Below are 23821 nucleotides of genomic sequence, written 5' to 3' on the forward strand. Positions count from 1 at the left end.
AGACCCCATTACTCTGCCCTTCATAAGTCAGACTGAACCCCCACAGAGCAGGTATTGTTGGGGTGGATTACTCAGTAGGTGACACTGATGTGGGGGTGGTTGTACGCTGAGTACGAGTGGATCCTCAGTGTCACCGATGAACTGAGAATAATCCCCCAACCAAAAATATCCAGCGAAAGCACCTTGTGTCCACTGAGAAAGGACCAGAGGAGACAGATACAAACAGTGAGGCCACAGATGAGTTAATATCACTGATCTGACATCCACAAGGAGAACTAAGAGCCTTCTTGGTCCTCCTTGTGGATGTCAAATGTGTAGCATGTTATGCTCAGTGAGTGGGCACAGTATTTAAGAAGTTTAAGCAGCACTACTGTGTCTGATCCACTTATATGAATAAATGAATTAATACATTTTAATCACGGTAAACACGTCATTCAGAATAGACACTTTCATACAATAATACATGTATTTATTAAAAAGAAACAACAATAACATCAACAATAAGAAGAGTATAATAAACTAAAGCCCAACTCTTAAGGAGCTAACGGCTAACTGTGTCACGTGACACGCCCCGGTCCGATCTAGTGCGCATGCGCAGCAGGTCTTCGCCGCAGCTCCATTTCAGCTCCAGCTCCTGCTCCGCAGCTCGGTAAGTGTCTGCAGTTTTCTTGCGAATTAACGCCTTGAATAAACCCAAACAGCACGGTTTACTGCGCAGTTTATATGTAAGAAATATATAGTACCCCTACTGTATAGGTATCGTGTGTGTATTTCTGGTTCAGCGCAGTTATTCGCGTTGTTTACAGTGACAGGCTGAAGTAATGGCGGGTTCAGACTGCTGCAAAAAAAAAGAAACACTGAGGGGAATTATGGGGAAATTGAATACAACGTGCAGCTCATTCGTGTTGGTTTAGTTGTAAAATATATATTTGCAGTGCTGAGTGGAGGCGTGTGTATTTGTGTCAGAGAGGAGCTGACATATATCACGTTGTGGGGACCTAATCTGTTTGTACACTTATCGCGGAGCTTGACCTCTTTATTGGGCGCAGAAGCTGGTCCTCTCCTTACGTTGTGTTTTAAGGTCGGGGTAAGGTTAGAGTTAGACTTGTAGTGAGGCTAAGACTCAAAGAAATACACGAAAATATGAGCAACGTCCCTGGAAACCATGGAAACAAGTGCGTGTGTGCGCGCGTGTGCGTGTTGACCTACTTCTCGGGAATAAAGTGCACTGGGCGGAAAACACAGTCCACTGCGGGTAATCGGATTCTGTGAGTAAAGAGTAGAGTCTGAATTCAACCAGTTTAACAGCTTCAGCCCGGGTTACAGTCTCAGAAGGTAGGTCGCGTGGTCGCGTAGACTTCTTTTTCTCTGTAAATTAAGACGTGACTTTCTCACAATTATGAAAAATACATAGGATCTTCAGTCACAGCAGCTCATCGTTATTATTATCATTTGGCAGATCATTATAATTAATAATAACTCTCATCACTGTGAGACATAAGTCAAATATGACAGATTAAGCCTTACTTATCTGAAAGGGTTTATTTATTTATTTATTGTGATTTAGTAAATCAGCTGTTGTTTCTAAACCTATTGTCCTTTTTCTCAGCTCCATTGGCCAAATAAGTGTATTTTCCAGTTCAGTGTAGTGCTCTGTGTGTTCAGTGGAGCTGGTAACACCGACAAAGCCTGTAGAAACGAGGAAGTCATTTTAATAGGCTTTTTTTCTTTCTTTCAAATGGATAAACAGGTGTCTGTTTTCCAGGTCATGCAGCGCTGTGAAAGCCGTCATTACATCATCAGTGTTTGTTAGGTTTTAAAGGACAAGCACTCATTATGGCGACAAATGAACGTTGCTATGAAACTGCAAAAAAAAAACGAAGAAAAACATGGCATGAGTTTGTAAATTTAATCGGTTATGTTTTAAAGGCTAAGCACCACTTAATGGAGCTCCATGAATATTCCACATTATTGTAGTCACTGACAGATATAAGTATGAATTAAAATGAAAATAGCAGCTTAATGTACTTTAAAACTGACAATTTTATTAAATTGACGGAAAAACCCGAGCTCGCTACGGAAATTCTCGAACGCGACCGTGACGTCACTAGTGGACAACAGCCGAACAACGCCGCGGTAAAACACCGTTATGACTGACTGTTATGACAGTATCTAGCTAAATAACCAACATTATTCATGACAATAGCCTAGCAATAAGCTAAACTCAAATGTAGAGGTACCGTTATTCTTGTAAATGTGATCGAAGTCGAACTCGAATTCATCCGACACTATAAACCTCCGTAATGCAGCTACGTAGCCGAGTATAATCTGAGCACCGAGTTTAGCGAGTCAAGCTAACGTTAACTAACACCAACTAAAACAGGCGAAGTGAGTGTCCTTACCCTGTTTACCTCCATGTTACAGAGGCTCTTGAACACCTTTCGTTGGTGTCCTTACATGCCCATATTGTTGGAAAAGCGCCAGTGAAATGAGCTACAGATAACGGAGTGAGCGGAGGGTCCTTTCCAAAGTGCCCGTTTAAATTGGACAAATTTAGTCCATTTTCTGGATATTTTGGGATCTTTGGGCCATTTGTTCACAGATGTCCCACTGTACATTGAATGATTGCGGCCAAAAACAACACACCTTTTCCTCATTCTGCATTAAATTAAGTGCAGCTTCTAGAGTGTTGTCCACCATCTACGTCACAGGCAAGACGCCTATTAGAGTTTCCCAACACCGCTGGGGGGGGGGGACCAACGGTCTTTTAAACCTTATTCCTTCAAATAGTAAGAAATAACATGTTTTCTGACTCTCAATAAACACAAATTCCACTGTGTTTATTTGTTTGACACTTTCATAGAGCTGCTGCTTAACCTTTAAAGGAGCACTAAGTAAGATTTTGTATTCTACCTCCTGGGCTCCCCCTACAGTCACAGAGAGTAATTCACATTTTCAGCACGGTCCTGAAACCAAAGGAGGAGGGGGGGAGTGGCTTCCTATGCTCCTCCAAATGTTACATAGTGCAGTTTCTACCATGCCGATCAAAGAACCGCAGTGACGGAGGCTCGGTTCTCCCTTCTACAGCTCAGTGGAGCATCACAATGTGACGTCAGAAAAGCACAGCTCAGACTTCAGAGCTCTAATAGACTATCACTACTTTAGGAGTCTTGCCCAAGGACTCTGTTAATGAGATATGTCCATGGTCAGTGTGTCGATGTGAACACACTACACTAGAAGAGCCACATCCGTGGGTAAGATAGTGCCCACTGTGCTGAGAGAATGTGTCCCCTCTGTAGGGGGCATACCTGATTTATTTTTGGAGTTGTTGGAGGACTGTTGTCATTGTTAGCATCTGTGTGTTATTATCAGGTGATTTTTGACTTGATAAGAGCTCTACAGGAGTGTGTGTGTGTGTGTGCTGGAGGGAGAACAGTGTAAATAAATGTTAATTAATCATGACCTTGTACATCCCAGATGGTCTTTTTTAAAAGGGGCTGGATAAGATGCAGAAAAGATTAATGTCATTGTCTCTTTCGGTCCAGGATTAGATCTCCAGAGACGTCAGAGGGCCGCCGGTCATCTAAAGGAGACTTAAACTAAATCAGCCTGGTTCCTTAACGCTGTTCTCTTGTAATTTCAGTTCTCATCGGACGCTTGGCTCCATGGCTCTCATCTCTATTGAAGATCTTGCCGAACTGGATGATGAGCAGTTAGATGATGATGTCACTGACAGCTCCGAGCCAATGGACGATGAGGAGCAGGAAAGGCTGTATGCTCATTGGCAGGCGGTGGGGAGGACTCATCATGTGGCTGTTCCAAGAGGTACCTCCTCGGGTTTCTTTTTTTTTTTTTTTTTTTTCAGGTTACAGACCTGTTGTTGTCTTGCTGCTTTTTCAATGAGCGACAAAGGCAGAGAAACCTGTTTAAACCGAACGATTAAGGTGCGTTTAATGACTGTAAGTCACCAGTCAGTGAAATGTCACTGTTACTAGAAAACAAAAGCACGCCTGGGGTTAAACATTGTGTGGACACCTGTGTTTCTTCTTTATTCAGCATCCTTCAGTGTCCTGCAGCTGTGTGACGTTTGAATTCTGCTCTATACTCGCTCCAGAGCGGCACGGTGCATCTCAGATCTCAGCCAAAGTCTCCACAGAACACACTCCCTCTGTGTTACATTCAGGATTAAATTATTAATAAACATCATAATAAACGCAGAGAGTAAATAATAGCCATCACAACCTTTTTTATTTTTTCAGACAGTCGTATCAAATCACATGCTCAGCCAATCCTGTTAATACAGCAGCAGCTTCACGCTACTGAGCCGATCCCACTAGAGACAGAGAGGGTTGTGAGCGCGAGGAAAGCGTGGCCCGTTCCCTGGAGAGAGCAAAACTAGCAGATATTCACTCAGCTACAAGTTTGTCGTAAATTGTCTAAGGGTCAAAGACATCAAACCTGTCACAGTACGCACTCCTCACACAACGCTGTAGTGGAGTTAGTGCACACCCTTTTATTATTGTGGTGCTTGTGATGATCTACAAATCAGTACGTCTATCTCAGCCAAGTGTCTAAAATCAACCCCAGCTTCATCGTGGCCGCGTGTATCTCTCCCCCCAGAGATGACTGGGCCAATTGCGGAGATGACGAGGAGGAACCAGGAAGTGGGACAAGAACGAGTTCCCTTCGCTGCCATCTCCAGACACGAAAAGGTACTGAGAGTTTACTTCTGTGTCACTTTGCTCAGACAGTGACAGTCATTTAAATAAATTAGTGTTGTTCAGGTTCTGCATTTCTTTGTAAGTGATGAATATCTATGCCTTATTTCTTTGTGTGTGTGTGTGTGTGTGTGTGTGTGTGTGTGTTAGCTTGGTGAGGTCATGTATGAGGAGAGGGTGTATCCAGCAGGTAAATGGGCCTGTATCACTGTTGGGGATGACCTGTATGAGCAGAGCATCTCTAAAGGCTTCATGAAACTCATGCGCTTCATCTGCAAGGAGAACTCAGCAGGTACACATGCGTTTTTAAAAGCCCACCCCAGCACTGGTCAGGATGGAGCGCTTAGACGAGATGAATGAAGTTAAAGCAAGACTAGGTTGTATTTTTACCTTGCGTTTACAGCTTCAAAATCATTGGGAGGTTCCACTGAGCTGTTACAGGGAGAATACAGTCTCTGTCATTGCGGCTCTTGGTTCAGCACTGCAGAAACTGCACTATTGAGTTCAGGGCAGTGCTGTAAATGTGACTCTGCAACTGTAGGGGGAGCCCAGGAGCAAAGATCCTAAATCTTACATTGTTCCTTTAAATCGTTTTGAATTCTCTGTTTAAAACATATTTTAAATAAATGAATAGCCGTGCACATGTGCTGAAATACTCAGTCAATAAAGTAGAAGGCATGGCACAGTAGGTGAATATAGACTTCTAAAGGAGCTGACCAGAACATGGGTGTACTGTACTATTATTAAAATGTATAACTGTGCACCTAACACTGCTGTACTCTTCAATCCCCCCTCCCTCCCGCAGGCCGGTACTTGGGCATGACTGTGCCTATTGTGAATGAAATAACGATGACGGAGAACGGCACCGGCTTCGTCAAAGAGGTTCTGACGGCTTACTACCTACCTGCAGAGTTTCAGGCCAACCCTCCGCAGTCAGGTGACCCAGACATCACCATCGTCCACAGGGATGCCATCAGAGTCATCACCCGGTAAGATTCACTGCTGGAGGGCTAGGCTTTGTCTGAAACGGTGAGAACGGCTACAAATATAACGCACTGAAATGTATTTTCAAACTGACTTTAAAAACCAGTGAATCTTGAACCAGATGAATTCGTTGTCTAAGAGTTGTTTAAGAGCCCTGTGATTCTGCTCGTGTCCCGGAATACTCTTCACCTCAATGTAAACTAATGTTCTGATCAATATCATTGCTGTTGTCAGGGTTTTCTTTGGGACCACCACTGAGGAGACCGTGTCCCGGCAGATCAGTCTGCTGTGGGAGCTGCTGGGAAACTCTGACAACGTTCACAATGACACCTACATGGTGGCGGTTTACGAGAACCCCGGAGTGCCAAGCCGTCGAAACGAGATCTGGTTCATCCGCCGGGACACTTAGGAACGTTCTACTGTACCTCACACCCCTCACACACACACACACACACACACACACACACACACACCTGTAATCATCATAACACCCCAACCCTGTGGCACCAGAGAGAAAGACCAAGGAATCTCAGAGCATCTCAAAATGACAGGACGGGGCTTTATTAACCATTATCAGCGGTGTTCACTCAGGCAGGGCTCTGTAAAGGTCTCAGTGCAGATTTGAAGGTCAGGTAGTACTCATTCATGTTTTATACAGTACAGAAGTGGATATGAAGCCAGTAGCACATAATAAAGGCATTACTACGTCACATGTACGTGTAGTAAAAAAGCCATGAGTAGTGAAGGCCATGTTGTTTGCACAGCTTGCTTGATCTTTTCGTCCTTAACCACGTCCTGTGTCACATTTATTTTACTCTCCTGGGGTTGCGGTGTTGCTCAGTGTGCAGCATTTCTGCAGGCAGACTGTCCACGGTTTGTTCTACACAGATTAGCATACGGTGCAGTGAATCAACGTCCTCAACCGAATCCTCCTCTTAGGTTTTACAGAGGTTTTTTCGTGACCTTTATCTACTTTGTGCTGTTGTTTTTCGTTGTTGTTCCTGTGATCACGTCGTCGTCTGTTTTCCTACTGTTTTTTAAAGTCGTGTTTTTTTTTAGATGTATACTTTCTGGCCTTTAAAATGAAGTGAAACACTACAGCTGTCAATTGAACAGTGTTTAAGTGCAAAGCAGTATGATCTCCTGAGTTTATGAATGAAATCCTGCCAGTAACACACTCCATTTAGTGTTATTCCAACTGCCTGACAATCATTTCTAATTAAACCAAGTGCTACACAGCAAATGATTACTCTTACTGAGACTAATCGCTTTGTATACGTTAGAAACTCATCGATCGGTTCTGGCTGTTTCCACCGAGTGTTCTGTGTAATAATAAAACACCGTGGGGCCTCATGGTTCACAAGTGTTTCCACAGACACTGCTGTGACTCTCTTATCCACTGTATCACTTTAAATAATGCATTGTAATAAGTCAGTGATCACCCTTTTTAAAGTGCAGCCTTTGGTGAAGAAGCCTGCCGGTTCGAGTAAGAATCAGAGAAACGCTGAGAATAATATTCAGTGCGTTAGACATGTGTCTGCTAAGATTACTGTGATTTCAGTGAAATTTTTTGACTAAAACGGTCTGTTTCTGAGCAGAAAGACTGCTACTGTCTGGTCATTGGACGGATAATGAATTACTACATACGTGATGGGACCATGTAAATGTGCACGCTGTGTGAATGTAGAAAATATACGGAGAGAGAGCCGGGGTCTTGAAGGCACTAGTATTTTTTTAACAATTCATTACTCATTTTACAGACTTTATTCCTCTGTGTGCCACTTTCCTCGCTGCGTTTGTATTTCCCGCGCTTTAAAATATTCACTCTCTCAAATCTATATTCATTTATTTTATGTTTAACACAAATTTTTAACACAGTTTTATTGTAAAAGAGAACAGTCTATTTACAAAAGTGGATATCAGCGTAGATTGAGGTTTTTAAACTTGTCAACGTTTGGAGGCATTATTTTGACGTTGTGGAGATGTAAATTTCATGTATTCTGATTTTTTGAGGGCAGAACCCATGTTGTTGACTTGTTTTGAGGTCTTATTTATGCTGAACAATAAAAGTTAAATCAGCTTTAATTGTCATCAGAAGGATTTTTTTGTGCTTAAAATAAAGCTTGTGTCTTTAGTGGCTGCTGATGACCCACGTGGCCACTAGGGGCCGCACTAACAGCTAATAACATAAGTGCAGCTATGTACAGGGGTTGGACAATGAGAGTGAAACACCTGGTTTTAGACCACAATAATGTATCAGTGTGGTGTAGGGCCTCCTTTTGCGGCCGATACAGCGTCAGTTGGTCTTGGGAATGACATACACAAGTCCTGCACAGTGGTCAGAGGGATTTGAAGCCATTCTTCTTGCAGGATAGTGGCCAGGTCTCTACGTGATGCTGGTGGAGGAAAACGTTTCCTGACTCGCTCCTCCAAAACACCCCAAAGTGGCTCAATAATATTTAGATCTGGTGACTGTGCAGGCCATGGGAGATGTTCAACTTCACTTTCATGTTCATCAAACCAGTCTTTCACCAGTCTCGCTGTGTGTATTGGTGCGTTGTCGTCCTGATACACGGCACCGCCTTCAGGACACAGTGTTTGAACCATTGGATGCACATGGTCTTACTGGTGCAGTGTGGAGTTAATGAAGATTGTCCACCAGACTGCTCCAATTTAGCCATGAAACCTCCCACACTACAATGACAGGTGTTTCACTTTCACTGTCCAACCCCTGTAGATCTATACAGCTCACCTATATTTTTAATATTCATTTTAAGAACAGCAGCCATATTGGATTCATCACCCTGGTCCTCTAAAACAAAACAATATTCTGAGATATTTATCAATAATGAATATTTCTTACAAATACACAAACTGGACGAAACATTAAAATGATATATTTTCTACATTTATTGCCCATTCTCTTAGCGTCTCTGACCTTACACGAACACTCTGGGGTTCTACATTTACAGACAGTAGTGCATCTGTTGCTCTGTAAACTTTCCCTGTGTTCTACAGTGATCAGGACCGCCACAGAGACGGGTAGTCTAATATTCTCAGTGGTGTGTGGTGCTGGTATGAGAGGATCAGACACAGCACTGCTGCTGGAGATAACTGAGAATAGCCCACCACCAAAAATACCCAGCCAACAGTGTCCTAGAATAGGTCCAACAGAACCTGTGCAGCAACAGATGAGCTCAAGTCTCTGACCTTGCATCAACGAGGTAGGAGTGTGTCACAGAGTGGACGCTGTTTAAGAACTTAAGGAACACTGCTGTGTCTGATCCACTCACACCAGAACCACCGCCACCACGTCAGTGTCACTGAGAATGCTCCACTACCCAAATTATAGCTGCAATGTGGGGGTCCTGATCATTTAAAAACTGGGAAAACTGGGGGTTAACAAAGTATACAGAGCAACAAATGGACTACAGCCTGTAACTGAAGAACTACAAAGCGCACCTTTATGGTAAAAAATTGGTGCTGATCCACAGCTCCTCCTTCGCAGGAAGAATCCGCCCATTCATCCAAACACACACACACACTCAGACTGGACGGCTACCGATTCCTTCAAGGATTTTCAAGACAGACCCGAGTGAAAGCGAGAAAAGACACGGGGAAAGGACTCGGGAAAACGGGCGGACGCTTACACCGAATCCACAATGGAGCTCCATTCACATCCTCCCAGATCCACGCCGATTCACAACTAGCACTCCAGCTAACTCCCAGCTTCGCGGTGTCCTCCTGAAAAAGGCGAGAAAACACATCTTTAAAGCGGTTAAACCGCTACATACCGCTAGGTTCTATCGGTATAGTGTCTAAGCTGTAGTTTGAAGCCACTTTTCTGGAGTTGGAACATGTATTTAAACACGAGAAATGCGAAAAACCACCGCGGAGAACGCGCTCAGAAGTCGGCGTCGCTTGGGAGCCGCACCGCTGCAGTTTTCACCGCCTTCACGATTCTTTGTAAAGGTAAGGAGAGCGAGAAAAACCGGGAACAGACGATATTTTGAGGCAGAGCAACTTAAACCTGGGTTGTAATGAACAGAAACAGGAGCGTTTGGAGTTCCAACGAACTCAGAAATGGCTTGGGAGTGAAGTCCGAGTGTTTGGACGCGGTAATTGGGGTCAGTATATTTTTTTAATGGAGATTGAACGTTGCTAGGTAACAATGACCACGAGCCTATGCCGTTTAACGGAACAATAGTTTCAGTTATCTCCAAAATAAGTTTATTTACGATGATTTTAATCATGAATAATAACTCAATGTCCAATCAGAACGTAACACGGACTATAATGTGATTTACTTGTATGAAACGGTTAAGATATTTTCCTTCATATCATTTCTAAGTGATTATTTACGTGTTTAATGTTGTGTGAGGTGGTGTTTGTGCTAGAAGACATTTTGAGTGAAATGGGGGGTCAGTGCCGTGGCTGAACATTTCCACTTTGAAACTGGAATGTTCCAAAGACAGTGTGAAAAACATGGACTCAGACAGCCTGGGTTTCATACATCACACACCTGGGGAACCAATCCGATCGACTTGTGGGGCGGGGCTTTCCAGCTGCAAGTGAACAGGGGAGGGGTAAATGTAGACACCGAATGAAGGTGAAGATGTTGAACGTCTAAAAGCCGCTTTTAAAGCTTTAAGGGAAAAGAGGATGAAAAGAGTTAGAAGTGGTTTAACTGAAGACCAGACAGTGATTTTAAAATGTCTACAATCACAAAGACCTGAAGACGTCTCATTTCAATGACGAGTGACCTGGTCGAAACAGACCAAATATTCCGTTTACACAAGTGTTTTCCAGTGTGACCATTTTTACTCTTCACCACTGACTGGGAAAACTCCAGAGAAGAGCCAATGACGGACTGAATACACTGTGGTGGAAAACCATTCTCTTAAAAATGACTAAAGGTATTTAAGATGTGTTTAATTACGGGTAAAAGACACAGGAAATAAACAGGACACATCTGTAATTTGCTCATTATTAATCATATGCTTATGATACCTTAGCCACATCTGTCAGTATCTAAAACAATTAGGGAATTAAAGGAATGTCTTGTTTGGATCTGATTAGTCTTCATCCCTGTTCCTTTTTAATTACTCTGCTGTAGTTAAGAGCTTTTAAAAAAGAAACCTTTTGAAATCCAATAAATTAAATTTAAATTAATTTACTAAATTGGATAAAAAAATTATAGTTTTTTATAGACCTTGGGAAAAGTTAGCCCTGCTTCTCAACGCCTCTGTTAATGAAGTGTGGCAGTTTGCGTTGAGCTCAGCAGTTTCTCTTTAGAGAGTTTCTGAAGAGAAATGATTAACGTCAGAATATAATTTCAGATTCTGTGAAAGAACACGCTTAAAATAAACCGCCTTCTGTGATTGGACAACGAGCACAAAGAGCGGTGATGTGTTAATCCTTGTTAGCCAATCAGAGGCCGGATTTTATTTAAACAATGTATTCCATCTGCGTGTGCTGCTGATGATCATTGATCACACAAAAAAGTTTCCGTGGTCCACTTGGCTGCATTCAACAACTGTTTCCAAGTCAGCCTTAACCCCCAGGACCAAGGTGAGAGAGAGTCAGACTGATACTGTAGACTTTATAGATGTTTGAAGCTGTTTTTATACAAAACACAAATATCTTGAACTGGAACTTTCATTCAAACAGTTGTAAGACATGATGCTGCCTTTGTATTTGTAGTTTTTTATCTCAGTTTAAAACGCCACGGTCTGTTTGTGAAGGGGGTTTCTGCTGAGATCAAGGATGTTGACCCAGTGAGTGATTTTTTTACATTAATAGTTATGCCCTGGATCTTCAGTGGAGTGACTCTTTTAAGTCGTGACCCAGCTCTGAGTTTTGGTTTTTCGTTGACGGCAAGTTTATGGCGCCACATTTGCCAGTGGCTTTTTCTTTGAACTGAGCCCAAATGAGAGTAAACTCTGAGGTTTGCATGCGTTTGGTTAATTATGCAGCTTTTCCTGCAGCTCCGAGGGGGTGGGTGTCTGTAACAGGCTCAGAGTCCTGAACAATGGAGCGTCTAACATTACCAGTAAACTCTGTGCGACACGGCTTTTGAAAAGAGTAGTGCGAGGCGTGTTTACGTTAAGGAAAGTACAGTAACGGCTCCGTACTGTAGCTCCGTGGAATTTATTCCTTTGTGTGTTTACAGAGACGTGAACAGACTGTATACCCCTCTGGCTTTTACCGTCCCCCTGCGCTATATTATTCACAAGTTCGAACTCAAATATGAATGGATTCCGTTATTTTAGGGGACACCCAGGACACACACACTTTGTATAATGTCCATTAAAAAAGCAGGATGATGTAATCGGACGCTCTGAATCAGCCGAGTGCCCCGTGCCCAATGCTGAGTGTGAGCTGGAAGAGTGTAAAGCCTCCCATTTTGTTGGCCATCGTGAATAAATTAAGTCAAGTGACAAACAACCCTGACCCTGAACCCCCAGACGACGGTGTGCTCCGGTATAACAGCCGCTCTTGTTAAATGTTGACATTTCTGGACGTGAGCGCCGTTCCCCATCTTTGCTGTTGAAGCTGAAGGAGCTCTTTCATGGCTCCTGTTTTGACTTGGGCAGTGGGAGAGGAGGATCGCGAGTCTAGGAACAGAGCCAGCTGCAGATCACTCTGCGAGTGATTTATTGAAACATGGCGTTGCCTCGTGTGTTGCCGTGTGTTAGTGTCAAGGTACGAGACGGAGCCCAGGGTGAACGCTGTGAAGACGTCTTCTTTTTATAGAGAGTACGTGGTACACATTTACAGAGTTGGTTATTTATACGGCCTGTCAGACGCGAGAGCTGCGTGTACTGTACCTGTTTGCAACTTGGAGGCTGTCAGAATTAACCCTTGTATTTCCATTTTTGTTTATAATCAACATCATTTCAAAATAGTTTCCCTGTCTGTGAGTGTATAAATGTAGTTAAATGATAGAAATGTAAGACTAGTGATAAAACAATAGTTATTTAAAGGGAACATGCTGGATGCCACCAACACACACACTGAAAGAACACACTATCAGTTTTTTTGTTCACTGTGCGCTCGGGGTCGGGGTGAACAGCGAGCGGCTCATTATCATTTAAAGGAACAGGTGCTGAAAGCGGGCGTTCTGAACAGGGGCTGTTTACACAGGGGGAGAACACTGCTGTGGTGTTTGATGCTTGTGGTATTTTGACCAAAGCCGGTCACAGAAGTGTGTTCCTTGAGGAAAAGGAGGAGAATGTGTCCTGTTTTTTAAGGAGTGTAGTAAACGGATTAGTTTTGAGCTACTATCTGGAACAACTTAAGCTCTCTGTACTTTTGAAGATTTGACTGTAGGGGTTTGGAGAAGAATGCTATTGTATTTATCTAAAACCACGCTCAAAAACATGGAGACATACAAACCAGTCTTGTGTGTGTGCTTCTTTTTGTGAGATGAATAGAGGCTGAATTGTGTGAAGATCACTGCTTACTTCCTGCCTAATGATCCCATGGGGCACAGGTAAGCAGGAGGTAATGGGGGAGGTGTGTGTGTGTGTGTGTGTGTGTGTGTGTGTTGCGAGCACCTCCAGGGCCTGTTGAGGAAGTCGTGCAACATTTGCATGGGTGTCTGAGAGATAAAAGGGCAATTCGCAGGTACTTGAGGGATCTTCTTGATCTTTAAGAACACCAGGGAGCCATCGCATGCCTTTCTGATGCAAATTAAAGCAGGTCTGGGAAAGAAGTATCTTCACAATGGTGGAGTTGTAGGAGCAGCTGTGTAGGAATTGAATGTTTTCAACACATTGTGGAGTAATTTGGTTCTGAACGTTGATGCACGTTGTCTGATTTGAGAAGTTACATGTTTGTTATATATACACACATCCTCCTTGTTTTTTGGTTTTCTCAGATATTACTTTTCTCAGAAACATGAGCAGTGCACTAGCAGTGCCACTCTGACAAAGGACACAGTTTCATTGGTGCAAAGCACTGAATAACGCCCCTTGTGGAGCAGTTCCTACATGAGTGAGGGTCTGAGATACAAGCCAGTTTCATTCATTACCTGTAACCCTTATCCAGTTCAGGGTCGCGGTGGGTCCGGAGCCTACCTGGAACCATTGGGCACAAGACAGGAACACACCCTGGAGGGGGTGCCAGTCCTTCACAGGGTGACACACACTCAAACATTCACTCACACCTACGGACACCTTTGAGTCGCCAATCCACCTACCAACGTGTGTTTTGGAGCATGGGAGGAAAACGGAGCACCCGAAGGAAACCCACGCAGACACAGAGAGAACACACCACACTCCTCACAGACAGTCACCCGGAGGAAACCCACACAGACACAGAGAGAACACACCACACTCCTCACAGACAGTCACCCGGAGGAAACCCACACAGACACAGGGAGAACACACCACACTCCTCACAGACAGTCACCCGGAGGAAACCCACGCAGACACAGGGAGAACACACCACACTCCTCACAGACAGTCACCCGGAGGAAACCCACACAGACACAGGGAGAACACACCACACTCCTCACAGACAGTCACCCGGAGGAAACCCACGCAGACACAGGGAGAACACACCACACTCCTCACAGACAGTCACCCTGAGGAAACCCACGCAGACACAGAGAGAACACACCACACTCCTCACAGGAGGGACCCTGGAGCTGTGAGACAGAGACACTACCTGCTGCATTATTATAATATAATATTCAATTATTGGAAACAGAAATGTAAATGTAGGCAGCAAAATCTTCATCAAAAAGTTAATTTCAGATTAAAGATTTCATTATTTTTTATCAATTCCACTGACTCACTGCGAAGAATCAATAAAAACAATCATGAACATTCCTTCATGAAAGCTTGCTGTGCCTGCTCCACGAGGTCTGTGGGGTGATTAAGCCACAACACAAGCCAACCCTGGTGTGATTAACCCCCCAACAATGGCCCAATACGCTCCTCCAGCTGCAGAGCGTCTCAACAAATTCACTAAAGTTAACTCCTCTTCTGGGCCGCAAAAATCACACACATTTAATCCACTGAATTCATGAACTGAATCGACAAAAAGGTCTCCAACTATCGTCCGGTTAAAGCACATCAAAGACCTGCCTCCTTTGAAAAAGAAATGCTTCAAGATCTTTTTAACCATGCCGAATAGAAAACCATTTTAAAGACAATAACGCCAGGCCCACAGAGAGCCCTGTGTTCGAGAGCATAAGGAGAGCAGTGTAGAAACGGAGCAGACAGCTGCTTAATCCATCAACACAAGCGCTATGGGCCAGAACATGCCACCGTCTCTCTCAGGCACGGACCACTGCTCTGAATATGACGAGGGAATGACAGCTGGCAATGGTGTGATACGCAGAGAGTGCCATTCATCTTCATAATTACACCAGCAAGCGCTCCGCAGGAGGAAGGCAGGCACCCGTGTCCTTACAGATCAATATTCAGCCACTCACTCTGCAGAACATTTTCAGCAAAAATCACTGTGTTCATTTGTTCACTGCGTGGGTTTCCTCCGGGTGACTGTCTGTGAGGAGTGTGGTGTGTTCTCTCTGTGTCTGCGTGGGTTTCCTCCGGGTGACTGTCTGTGAGGAGTGTGGTGTGTTCTCTCTGTGTCTGCGTGGGTTTCCTCCGGGTGACTGTCTGTGAGGAGTGTGGTGTGTTCTCCCTGTGTCTGTGTGGGTTTCCTCCGGGTGACTGTCTGTGAGGAGTGTGGTGTGTTCTCCCTGTGTCCGTGTGGGTTTTCTCTAAGTTCTTCGGTTTCCTCCCTGTAGGTGGATTGACGAATCAAAAGTGTCCGTAGGTGTGAGTGTGTGTCGCCCTGTGAAGGACTGGCGCCCCCTCCAGGGTGTGTTCCTGCCTTGTGCCCAGTGTTTCCATGTAGTCTGCGGACCCACCACGACCCTGAACAGACAATGAATAAATGAATGAATATGTTAATAATATATGGTTATTATTATAATGTGAATGAAAGAGAGTAGATTATAAATAACCTTCACATGATTGTGTATCTCCTTCCTATGAATTACAATCTGACCTACATTTTCAGGACGTGTGCTTGTGTGCTTTGTTAGACAGGTCACATGAAATGTTGCATGAAACACAATAGGCTTCACCTTTAATGCTGTTGCCTACACGTCTAAATCACTCTGAAGGATTTCTCTTAGGAAGGGTTTAGATTTTGGATCCTCTTGTTATTGGCTCCCCATTTACTGGAATATTGGTTATGTTTTTGTGAGAGATGCGTTGTTGGTGGTCTGGCAAACGTAGGCTTGTTTGGTCTTGTTCATACATTTTTATTATTATTATTATTATATATATATATATTTATTTTTTAAGGGAAACTTTACAGATATACTGACTCACATTAAGGGACGTTGTATTGAGTTCCAAAACGTAAGAGACCTATTTTAACGAGGCAAGAAGTTTTTATTGCAGTAATGCATAGTTTATCTTGAAGTCTAGAACTGAAGGGAACTGATTGTGAGCCGTTTGAGGTTGGGAGTCCAAGAGATAACAAAAGCCCAAAAGCTGGTATCTCTCTCTCTGTCTCTCTCTGTCTCTTTCTCTCTCTCTCTTTCTCTTTGTCTCTCTCTTTCTTTGTCTCTCTCTCTCTCTCTCTCTCTCTTTCTCTCTCTGTCTCTCTCTTTCTCTGTCTCTTTCTCTTTGTCTCTCTCTCTCTCTCTTTGTCTCTCTCTCTCTTTGTCTCTGTCTCTCTTTGTCTCTGTCTCTCTCTCTCTCTCTCTCTCTCTCTCTCTCTCTCTCTCTCTCTCTCTCTGTGCCCTACCTCTCTCAGTGCAGCACTCGATAAGCTTCATGCCTCTTCACTTACAGAACCGAGTAGTTGGTGTTCTCCTGTTGGATGTGTCTAAAGGCTTCGTGTTTGTGGCAGTGTGTAAAAGATGGCACCCTCCCTTGGTGGCCTCTGTGTGGTTGGTGGAGTCCTAGTTGATGGGCGGAGTTTGCAGTGAGCAGTGACACTGTGTGATTTATGTTGGTGATTCCCAGTGTGTTCTGAGGGAGATACCATCACCTTTCCTTTAAACGAACTCCCAGTGTCACGTGTCGAGTCTCCGCCTGAGTCACTGTATGATTAAAACACGCAATAGGAGCCATATTTGGCAGCACACTCCTATGAAAACAGGCAGAACCAGCTGACGTCTCGGGCTCTTTGATCCCCAACTAATTAAATCCTGTGAAGACGACCTCAAATCTCACTCCTACAGGCATCACTAGTGCGTAGGGCGCTCACTCACATGAGGATCACTCCTATGAGGCTCACTCGTGTGTGTGTGTGTGTGTGTGTGTGTGGGGGGGGGGGGGGGTCTCTTGTACGAGGATCACTCGTGGGGCTCTCTTTCCTGCAGTCCTCTCTGAGCCGTGTTTCCTGACCGTGTTAAACGGGGTGGGCACGGCCTCAAAGACGAGATGCCTTCATCTTTAACTTTATTTCCAGAACTGTCATCCCAGCAGGAGCCTGCGCTTATATTTCTTTGTTTTCACAGTTTGTTGGCGCAGGAGCTGATGATCAGACTGGAGATGAAAGCAGAATCTTTCTGAGATGGAGAACTAAATCTGCTTTACGCTGCTTGTTTCTTTCCACGACTTTTATTTCACTTTAACATTTAATGCTGATTTTAATGTTTAAAGAATCAAGCCGAAAGAAGAACGTCTCCAGAATGAACTTGTGTTTCCTTGTGTGTGGATTCTTGCTGCTGTTTGTGAAGCTGAGCTGAAACTCAGAGCTCTCTTCAGAGACGTGTGGTTCTTGTTAGTTCTAAGATGGGAATAAGAATGCAGTTCAGAGGTCCATATGCTTTACATTAGACTTGTCCCCCTACTGATATAATTACTAACACTACAGCATTCTTCCTGCGCAGTAGATCAGTAGATACTCTTGGATTTGATGCAATATAAGGAATGTGTGGATTTTCTGGCTGAAACGTGTCCGTTCCTGCCTCAGAAATTCAGAAGAATGAGTTGTGACTGGAATCATTAAAGAACCGCGGCCTGTTTTTCTTTTTTCTCGATGATTTTGGCTTTTACTCGAACTGATCACAGTGGGCTGAAGGATGTGGAGGATTTCTGATCGTGATGTTTCTGAAGGGTATTGACACTCGTTTCATCTGCGATCGTTTTGTAGAAATGAAGGTCCAGTCTTTTGTATTTAGGCATTCGTGGTTGTGATGTCACAGCACATAAGGGTTTGGTTACTGTGGATGGGAGGGGGGTAAAATCAGGATAAATCTCCTAGAGTAAAACTAGTGGAGACATCGTTGTTGATGAAGGCTGATAAAACAAAAAATGACTTAAAAAACCACGAATCCTTCAGCTCTGCGCTGGAGAACCAGGATTACGTTAGTTGGCTTCTCCTCGGTTTCAGACTGACTTTCTCTGTGCGTTTGAGTCCTGGCTGTGAAGGGTGATGTGTGGTTTGAGAGATCACCATCTTGCCACCAGCGTTGAGAAGCAGCTAATTGCATCGCATTCCTTCTTTCACACTGTGAAGAGATGCAGGCGGTTTAGGGAGGAGTGTGAACCTCCTGCAGAGTGTGTGTGGTGTGGCGTGGCGTTGTGAACCATGGAGCACAGTCTCATCCTGTACCTGAGCGTGGCCGTGGTCAGAACCACGAGTTTCATTACACAGAGATTAGTTTGTCTCGAGCTTTATGTAAAACACTGAGTGAAAATGAGCGTCCCCACTAGGGCTGTGCCGTGTCGTATCATTTGCGATTGTATCATTTGTATTGTGACACATCTGACTTCTTTACACACAATATCGTCGTTTAGGAACTTTAGCTTATTTTATTTACGTTATTTAGTTTAAATACAAACTCAACCTCGTTAAATTACAGTTGTTTAAAATGTAAGCGAATGTTTACACTTTATTTAGTTTTTTACTGAACGTTCGAAGCTGTTACATTTAAAATATATCAAATGTAAATTGCTTCTTCGGTATGTTCTTAAAATTAATGAAATATTTTAGTTAATTAAATAGATTTGTCATATCACCAAATAAATCTTTATCACCAAAAACTCATGAAATATTGTGATATTTAAGGTAGTGTTGTCACGATACCAAAATTATGATTTTACGATATCTTGATACAGATACTGAAACGATACCATCGCAAAAACCTTAAAAATAAGGGAAATTACTATACTTTTCTGTACAAGCTGAGGGCGGTCGGCAAAATTGCTCGTTAAGTGTGACGACACGTGAAGCTTTGCCGTTTCTGGAGCAGAAGATCGGCGCCGAGGGAGCTGCGTCTCCCCGCTCACGGTCAGTCCCGGTGTTCTAACACGTTGTGCTACCGACGATTCTCTTCTAGATAAAGTTGCGAACGCTTGTACAGAAAGTCACTAGTATTTACTAGTCACTAGTATCACGGGTATTTTGTTTTTTAAATAACTTGCTAGAACCCTGAAGAGTCTCTAAAACTAGCTGCGAAATCATTGAGAGGTAGAGGAGGCAAAGCACTGTGCGCACACTGCCCCCCTGTGGCACTCTTTGGAAATACTGCTCTTATTTTAAAACACTCCTCAAAGTAAAGGTACTAGGTATTGTACTTTTTATTGATGTTAATTACAAAGTATCGAGGTACTTTTCTAGTATCTGTGTACCATGCAACACTAATTTAAGGCCATAATCACACACCACTCGGACCCACAATTGTTTTCGAAGCTGCTGTTTTACTGCGTTGTCTGTGTCTCTAGTTTTCATGCTGTTTATTGTATATCATACCAGCACTTGACTATGGAAGGAAGGGCGACACGGTGGCGCTGCAGGTGGTCTCTCTCACGCACAGCTCTGGGTCTCGGGCTCCTGCGCTCGATCCTGGCCTCGTGTCCCTGTCTGTGAGCAGTGTGCTGTGTGTTCCCTGTGCTCCACTTTGGATGAAGTCCAGGATGAAGTGGTAACAGAAGATGAATAAATGAGTGCAGAAAGAAATAAGAGCTACCACAAAATGCTTTGATTTTTTTCCCTTTCCTTTTTTCCTCCCCATGTACAATTCTGGTGCTCAGAAACGATCTGACATAAGCTGTGGTTTGTAACAAGCTTTGAAAGTCAAATGAGGTCCACAGGCACATCACACCTCGTCTTGAATGACGTGGGGGTGGGGGGTTTAGTCTTGACCCCTGCCGCGGTGAAACTATTCCTGAAACACAAGCAGAAACAAGCTGTGGCTCTTGTTGCCTGTAGCAGGGCTATAAACCTGACCAATTATTCCCAGGACCTCACCGGCACCGACACCGCTCCCACGCGCTCCTCGTCCCCCAGTGCTCCTAGAGGACCCTACATAAACACAGAGGCCTCTCTTCCTGTTGCAAACCATATATTTCTGTTGTTAGTGTTTGTAGTTAAGGCCTAGTTAGATATTTTTGGCTAATGTCTGAGTGGAAGGCGCTGCTAGTTCAGAGGAGCACTCCCCGTAGCCTTCAGTGGTCAGAGCGTTTGTTTCTCATGTTCTTGTGATGAGACCACAGTATTAGAGGTGTTAGTCGATTACAGCTGTTTATAATTTCTCTATAAATGTGAATAAATGAATCACAAAGTGAAATGCTAAGTTGTTGACTGAGTCTTAATGCGTTAACAAAAACAATCGCATGAAAGTTTCTACTTCAAAATCATTTTTCTCCACTGAGCTGTAACAGGGAGAATAGAGCCTCTGGTGCTCCAGGCTCAGCACTGCAGAAACTGCACTATGTAACATTTGGAGGAGGGTAGGAATCCTCCACCTTCCCTCTTGATTTTGGGACACTGCTGTAAGAGTGAACCCCAGAGGAGAACAGGAGCAAAGACACAGAATCTTACCTAGTGTTTCTTTAACGTGTTTTTTAAAGGAATAAAGCAGCCAGGCTGTTAGTAGCGCTCTCCTGCAAGCGTCTTGAGCTCCTAAGGCAGTGTGGAAGCAGCAGTATGAAAAGGAGGCAGCTGTGTGTCATGAAAAATGAGACGTTATACGAGTTACACACCTTGTTGTTTCACATTTGGCTTTTATTCGCTGGCTTTTGAAGTTCATGCTCCATTCCTGGTGCACATCCTGAATCTGATCATCTTCCACGCTCTCAGCTTTCAGTCTCGTTTGTTCGGTTGTGTGAGTGAAACCGAGGGCGCTGTTCACAAACATTTGTAAAGTATGTGTGGTGTTGTTGTTTTTGCCATCAGGGCCAGATATGTTTCAGGTCATGTGATCTGTGTTTCCCTCTCATCTAAATTCACGTTTAATGGACGTATGATGAAAAAACTCACTTTCTTTAGCGAATGTTCACATTAATGTGGGATCTGGAGCCCACCAACCCACACACTGTGAAACAAGACCACCCAGTCATTTTTCTGTGAGCGGCACAAGTCAGAAAACACGGGATATAACGAGCCGTTCTGATTCAACTCCGCTTCTGATGTCAGAGACTTTAGAATGGCCCCGCCCCCTCGTCTGAGTCTGTCCAATCACAGCGCTGGACCCACGTTTATGTGAGAGCACAAAGACGAGGTTAAACTCGGCAAAACAGACACAACGAGTGCGGAGAAATAAGAGCACTGAAAAAACGGAGAAGAAAGAGAACAGAGTGAAAACGGAGGTTTATTTGGTGCAAAACCCCACTCAGTTCTCTTCCACATCAGAACCAGACTGTGATTAGTGTTTAAACCCTGACTCGGTGCACGAACCCGTTTATTCAGAAGAGGGCCTGTAGTTTCACAGGATACAGTTAATCATCACGAAAATGATCGAGTGGAGCTCCGGCGGGTCCACGAGGCTCCATCGGGTTATGGCCTGGACTCGTACAATAAACGAAAGCTGTATCGCAGTCGGGGGCCGCACTGACGGGGGTTAGTCGTCATGTCGTGTGAATGTATTTAATAATTCTGTTCACTTCACTGACGGCTCCTTTCACAACTCACTCATGGAGCACAGACCGTGAGTCTGTCTACATTTTATAATCAATAATAACCCAAACAGTGTTTCTCTACATATTCTGACTATATTCTCAGAATGATTCAGACGTTTTTTTACTCAATAATTTCAAGATTTTTCTCAGAATTCTGAGTTTATTCTCAGGATATTTTTATTTTTTCCAGTGCCGTGCCCCTAAAGCTCCATCGTAGGTGTCAGCAGCAGTTGCCGAATGATATTTTTCCCCTCTGTATTTGGCGCCAAGGGACATGCGCACAGACAGACTCAGAAGGGTTAATCTCCAAACAGGGCCCTCCTCCCAGTTCTGCACCAGGCGCCATCTTGGGGTTTTGCACCTAATGTACCTCCATAGATTATGTCCTGTTTTATAGTCCATGTTTTTTTTCATCAACATGAACCGAAATGCTCCTCCACAGAGCTGGTCTCGTCCGAGTGGATTTATGGTGTATATCTGCACATATCTCATTACCATTCTGCTCTGTCTTGTCTCTCCCACTTCATTCCGAGGAACAAAGGGTCCAGAGAAGAGCCTTGTGCTTCTAAGCAGGGCTCCGTTGTCTTTGTTGTTTCATGTGTGTCCGAGGCCTGTTGGGGGACACCTGTTAAACCATGTCCAAGTCAGTTTTGACCACTTTGATTGAGGGAGCAGCTGGTAAAACAGCCCACTTCCTTCCCAGGACCGGTCCCCAGTGCTCCGTGGGCGATGGGGTGGTATTGTCAGACCCTGGCAGTGCCTTTCAGGTCTCGGGATCGAGTTACCCTCAGGGAAAGAGAACAGCTGGAAGTGATAAGTTTGTTAATATGTGACTACTCAAACCCTCCACACCCTCCACACATGTGCTGCCGACTTAATTTGCCTGGAGGTATGCTAATGACCCTGAAATTAAATGCTACATTAAGGCAAACAACTGTACATTAAGTTCCTCTGGAGGAGGGAGGGGGGGGGGGGGCTCACGGAAGAATGGATGTCTTTCTGTGGCTTAGCATTTTCTTTAGGAGGGTTTGGGGGGTCTTTCATTAATCTTAAGAGAAGGTAGAGCCTGCCAAGGTTTGCTACGAAGGGGCAGATGAGGTTTTGAACGTAAAGGCGTCCAAATAACCTAGAAAAAGTGAGGAAGGCATGAAGTGGGATGCTCTAGAGCAGGGTTTTTTTGACTTTGTTGTTGTCCATTGATTTAAGAGAACGAAGCACTGCTCTTTTCGTTATTATTTGTGTTCTGATGACGAATCAGGCCCTTGAAGGGTCGTCCCGTACCGTAGGTGAAACTTTAACCCCTGCAGCTACTTTGTTCCAAGTATGACACTCAAGAACAAGGGGTAGGAGTAAATATAAGACGTAGGATTCACATTTAAAGGCAGTAGAGCAGCTTCTGAGCTAACGAGACAGTCCGGGTTCCAGCGTGAAGTGAAGCTTGCACAAGGGATCGTACGTTTGGTTTTGTGCCTGTTAAAATTCAGTTTAATTTAATTTGATCATTGATTTTTTTTTTCTTTGCAACCCATTTCTTTCAGCTTGCGACACAGGGTCACAACCCAGGGTTTGAAAAACCCATCTCTAGAGCAGCTGTGCACAAGCCTTAGGTTACCATGGTTAATGCTCACTGCCTACGAGAGGGTTATAACACCCCATGAACTCGTCTGCGGCCGTCCTTTGGAGAATTGGCGCTCCATCCAATATCCTTGGGACGAGTTGGAGTGGTGTTCCTGAGCTAATACACCAAACATCAGAACCAGAACACTACACAATGCCAGCCATTTTCCTACACCGAGTGTAAACCTCTTGGGGGATAGAAGCTGTTTAGAACCTGTGGGTTCTCCTCACGAAGCTCAAGTGTGTTGTGGTGCTGTGTTTTGTTTGTGGGACCTGGTCCTCGGTGCCCTGCAGCTCAGAACACCCAGCATGCATCACATGCACAGCCCTACAGGCTCCACCAATTAAATAACAACGTGGCTTCCAAACAGACAGGTGGTGTTCATCAAGAGTGGGTGGTTGTTAAATATGAGTCCCTTCATGGGTTCCTGAACCCAGGCAGCCATCCCTACACTGCCTTAACCTCCGCGGCCAGCGCTTGAATGGACCCCGTATGGAATTACACTCATGGACAATATAAACCCATAATTCCAAAGGTTATTCAATACGCTCGAGCCCAAAGCTGGGCCACCAACTTGTCTTTCTAACCCCGGAGAGATGGAGTTTCTGTTTCGTTGGATC

General features: G+C 44.2%; 2 protein-coding genes across 4 annotated transcripts in view; both read left to right on the forward strand.

Annotated features, from left to right (window-relative positions):
* The first annotated feature begins 560 nt into the window (after positions 1 to 560).
* Positions 561 to 7778, forward strand: soul4 (heme-binding protein soul4). Of its 3 annotated transcripts, none has more exons than XM_066646889.1 (6): positions 561 to 649; positions 3644 to 3825; positions 4621 to 4712; positions 4869 to 5010; positions 5524 to 5707; positions 5937 to 7778. In XM_066646889.1, the coding sequence occupies exons 1-6, from the start codon at positions 591 to 593 to the stop codon at positions 6109 to 6111; spliced, it is 834 nt and encodes a 277-aa protein (XP_066502986.1). In that variant the 5' UTR covers positions 561 to 590; the 3' UTR covers positions 6112 to 7778. The 3 variants fall into 3 exon arrangements, with proteins under 3 accessions (XP_066502986.1, XP_066502987.1, XP_066502988.1); XM_066646890.1 differs by lacking the exon at positions 561 to 649 and adding an exon at positions 656 to 725; XM_066646891.1 differs by lacking the exon at positions 561 to 649 and adding an exon at positions 1204 to 1335.
* Positions 7779 to 8672: 894 nt separating this feature from the next.
* Positions 8673 to 23821, forward strand: part of ptk7a (protein tyrosine kinase 7a) — a 34628-nt gene continuing 19479 nt past the window's right edge. The window contains exon 1 of the mRNA XM_066648190.1: positions 8673 to 9674. Coding sequence (XP_066504287.1) covers positions 9560 to 9674 — 115 coding nt within the window. The 5' untranslated portion in view covers positions 8673 to 9559. The remainder of the gene's footprint in view (positions 9675 to 23821) is intronic.

Source organism: Hoplias malabaricus, chromosome 16 (genome assembly GCF_029633855.1).
Source record: "Hoplias malabaricus isolate fHopMal1 chromosome 16, fHopMal1.hap1, whole genome shotgun sequence".
Taxonomy (NCBI): Eukaryota; Metazoa; Chordata; class Actinopteri; order Characiformes; family Erythrinidae; genus Hoplias; species Hoplias malabaricus.

Coding starts and splice junctions, on each gene's coding strand:
- soul4 (XM_066646889.1), top strand. CDS start 591: ATGCGCAGCAGGTCTTCGCCGCAGCTCCATTTCAGCTCCAGCTCCTGC. Junction 650..3,643: donor AGCTCCTGCTCCGCAGCTCG/GTAAGTGTCTGC, acceptor TTGTAATTTCAG/TTCTCATCGGACGCTTGGCT. Junction 3,826..4,620: donor TCATGTGGCTGTTCCAAGAG/GTACCTCCTCGG, acceptor CTCTCCCCCCAG/AGATGACTGGGCCAATTGCG.